General features: G+C 42.6%; 1 protein-coding gene across 1 annotated transcript in view; it reads right to left on the bottom strand.

The window, feature by feature from the left end:
• Positions 1 to 4,063, bottom strand: part of FGL1 (fibrinogen like 1) — a gene marked incomplete in the record, with an annotated part of 36,730 nt that overhangs the window by 32,572 nt on the left and 95 nt on the right. The window contains 1 exon segment of the mRNA XM_027772349.1: positions 1,772 to 1,951. Within this exon segment, the coding sequence (XP_027628150.1) occupies positions 1,772 to 1,951 (180 nt within the window).

The following is a 4,063-nucleotide window of genomic DNA, read 5'->3' as shown; positions in this document are numbered from 1 at the left end:
ATGGAGGAGAAGGGATTGCAGTGTGGCCATCCCCCCTGGGGGGTGATTTCTCGTTTTCTGTCTCTCTGTCTCTCTCTTTCTGGTGAGCACACGTGCCCTGTAGCAAAAACCTCTCCAAAAAAAAAAAAAAGAGTGAAGGATCAAGATGCTAGTTAGCAGAAGGCCAGGAGCCCAGGACAAGGCGTCTGAGCAGAAAGAAATGAGAGCGTAGGCTTGAAGGTTCTCATCACTTTTACATCTGACACTGCTGGGTATACATATTGTAGAAACACAAAATAAGTGTTCTTTGTTTTTGTTTTGTTTTAACTTGCCAGAGAACACATGCACTTGCTAGAGGGAAGGAGAGAGAGAGAGAGAACACCCCCCATGGGAATGGTCACACTTCAATCTCTTTTCTCCATCTCTTCCTCGTTCTGGATTTGGGGCACACAGCACAACTTCTGGCATATTTTTCAAGCCACTGGATCTAGGACTCAAAGCACTCAGTCAGCCACGTAAGATCCAACCACCACAATCACCATGCTACTGCCTGGCCCTCAGGTAAGTTTTATTCCCATAAGCTTGGCATCCCTTTGGCCTCTCCAGTCGTCCAGTTATAGTCAGGCGTGTTCCCCAATTTGTATCTGCTTGTCTTGCTCTCTCATCTCTCCTCCCGCTCTCCCTTCATTCACAAGTATGGGGATCTACTATGTTGCAGGCACTCTGGTAACCAGTTGGGAGGTAAGAGCATTAACTGTGGTCTCAGACATGATAAAGTGCCCAGTGAATGAGCCAAGAGAGAGCCTTAAACATCCACTACAATGTATCGCGGTAGTGCTGGAGGAGACATAGGAAGTGTTCCAGACAGCATTCTCTTCGTTGCTCCCAACCATTGTTTGCTTGAAAAGATGCCTTTCGGGACCAGCAGTTGGTGTAATGGCTATGTTGGTGGACTCCCATGTAGCCAACCACAGTTTGAGTCCCGGACCGGGTGGCTTAAACTCACATAGGCACATGTGCATGTGTGCCCAAGACCCCGAGAGGAGAATGGAGGAGAAGGGATTGTGGCATGGCCATCCCCCCGGGGGGTGATTTCTCGCTTTCTGTCTCTCTGTTTTACTCTGTCTTTTTTGGTGAGCACGCACACCCTATAGCCAAAAAAAAAAAAAAGCCTTTTACTTCTAGAGGAAACAGAATGCACAGTTTTCTATAGAGAATAATATGTGCAGCGATGTGTATAATGTGTTGACAGTTTAAAACTATTTTGTTTCTAGGGAGAAATACTGGGCTAATCATAAGGAAAATTACCAAACTATAAAATATACACATAAAAACCTCTCTTTTATTCTCCTGGGTATCTTTTGTTTTTTCCTCCCCTCTCCTGACCCTGTATTCTATTACCTTATTTACTGCCCTAGGGAACATCAGTGTTTCAATAGGGAAAACTGCATACATGTGACAAGGAAAAACATACAAATAAAAACAAAGCTCAAATGTAAAAATTCACAGTTATAATCTGCCATTTGCACATGCAATTTAAACACGCTATTGTTCCAATTCCTTATGAAACAACAGACATTATCAGACATTGAGCATTTATAGTAAATGGTCCATGCAGGGATCATAGAAAAGAGTAAGATAGGGGAGAAACATAGAAACTTGTCATAACGCTTCCTGCTGCTTCTTACAGGATTAGGAAAGCTTTCTAGTTAGACCTGAAATGAACAACCAGTGCCAGCATTGCACACGGGTGTATAAATTATTAAGACTCTTAAGGGAAATCAATTCTGACCTGCATACCGCCTCTTTCCTCTGAGGTCAATAACATTGTCCTCTTCTCCTTTATCAAGAAACTGAACTTCTTTCTCATGTAAGAGCTGTGTGATCTTGACCTGCTGCCGCTTGACCCGGGTCTCAAGCAGGTACACCTGGGCTCTGAGCCGCGTCAGCTCCTGGGGACAGTCCTCGGCAGCCTGCAAAAATAACGTGTTCGTTCGTGGAAAACGAACGCTGCTGATAACATGGATCAATCATGACTCAATATTGTCTCCGGCCCTCATTCAGAATATGATTCCAACCAGAAGGTGGTTTGGAGAGTTCAAATGCTATTTGCTATTTTCAGAATAAGAAAGGATGTTTATTCTAAAGCTCTTAAAACTTAACAAATGAAATAATATAAAATAATCAGAATAATTGTGCAAAGAGAGTTATAGTGATTGCCTCATTAAATTTTCACCATAATCCCATGAAGTAGAAATAGCTTCAATCCTGAGGAGACTTCCTCAGTGATACCCAGCAGGGAAGAGGAGTCAGGATTCAAATCCAGTCCAAGGACCATGCTCTTAATCTTTTTATTTAAATAATTATTTTTATTTAACTTTATTTATTTAAATTTGACCAGAGAGTGACAGAGTGAGAGAGACAGAGAGAAAGTGAGAAAGCAAACCACCAGGTCTGGGACTTGAACCTCAGTCAGCCATGTGGGAGTCCAGCACCACTAACTGCCATGCCACCTGTCATCCCTGATGCTCTTAATCTTTACATGATACTGTCTATGTGTTTTCTTTTTTGAAATTTTATTTACTTATTTATTTTAGACAGATTTTTTGCTATAGGGAATGTGAACTCGTCAGAGAGACAGAGACAGAAAGTGAGAAATCACTCCCCGGGAGAATGGCCACACCACAATCCCTGCTCCTCCATTCTCCTCTTGGGATTTTGGGCACACATGCACACTCACCCTATGTGTTTTCTAAATAGTAAAGCGCTTTACAGAAGTTTATTGTTTCGTTAGTATATAAATCCCCCAAATAAAAGGTATTTAAATGATCTTTTGGTATAAATGTTATATATTTTTAAAATATAATTTGATAGGCCAGCAGGTGACCTGGTAATTAAAGTGGTTTGAGTGATTCCGTGATTTGAGTCCCAGATCCAGCAGCTTGAAAAATACACCAGGTGCATGTGCATACATGCCCAGAATTCCCAAAGGAGAATGGAGACGGGATAGAGGCATAGCCATCCCCCTCAGGGGAGCAATTTCTCACTCTGGTAAGTGCATGTGCCCTATAGAAAGGTTTTTGCTATAGGGTGCATGTGCTCGCCTGAGAGACAGAAAACGAGAAATCATCCCCCAGGGAGTATGGCCACCCCACGATCCCTTCTCCTCCATTCTCTTCTCGGGATCTTGGGCATGCACGCACACGCGCCCGGCGTGAGTTTAAGCCACCGGGTCCGGGACTCGAACTATAGTTGACTACATGGGAATCCAGAGACATAGCCATTACGCTAACTGCTGGTCTCCCCCATATAACACCTTTGTAAAGGAGGCTAGTTTATTTCCTCCCTGAGAATCTCATCCACCTGCTTATTGCTGGGAATTCTACTAGAGTCGCTTTAAGTTTTTATTTGTTATTTTTCCCTTGGCTATTTCAGAAAGGGATGGGAAGAGACTGAATTGGTCCAGTTAAAACACTTTTCTTCTTTTTTAAGGCCCAAGAATATTGCATGTGAAGGAGTTTTTCAGCTCCTTCCTTTCATTTCTTCTGTTTTCTTTTTCTTTTCTTTTCTGCCTCGGTCTCCTGAGTAGCTTGGATTACCAGCAATGGTCACTGCAACTGGCTCTGTAGAGTGGGCCTCCCACGTGGTCGCAGCCCTGGAGCGGCAGCATACAGCCCGTGCTACAGTGTCAGGGCCCTGAATTTTTTTAGGGGGCCAGCAGGTGGTGTGATGGTTAAAGGCACTAGACTCCCACATGGCTGACTACAGTTCAAGTCCCGGACCTGGTGACTTGCTTTCTCACTTTCCTTCTCTCTCTGATCAAATTGGGAAATAATAATAACAAACAAAGTTTAAAAAATAATTTAAAAATTTTAAGCATTTGGTAAGTGTTACTCTATGCCAGGTGCTTCCCCAACCTTTATTTCCTCCACTTAATTAAGCTTTCTCAATGACACTTCACGGTTTTTTTGGGGGTTTTTTGTTCTTTTTTGTTTTTCTGTTTTTGTTTTTGTTCTGCAAAATAAAAGGAAATCCAGGTCAAAGCAGGCATTATAAATCTAATAGTAATTTTCACAAGCTTACC

The sequence above is a fragment of the Tupaia chinensis genome, unplaced genomic scaffold, assembly GCF_000334495.1.
Source record: "Tupaia chinensis unplaced genomic scaffold, TupChi_1.0 Scaffold000271_1, whole genome shotgun sequence".
Lineage (NCBI taxonomy): Eukaryota > Metazoa > Chordata > Mammalia > Scandentia > Tupaiidae > Tupaia > Tupaia belangeri.
The sequence above is the reverse complement of the archived record's forward strand: the minus strand, read 5'-3'. Positions and strand labels throughout refer to the sequence as shown.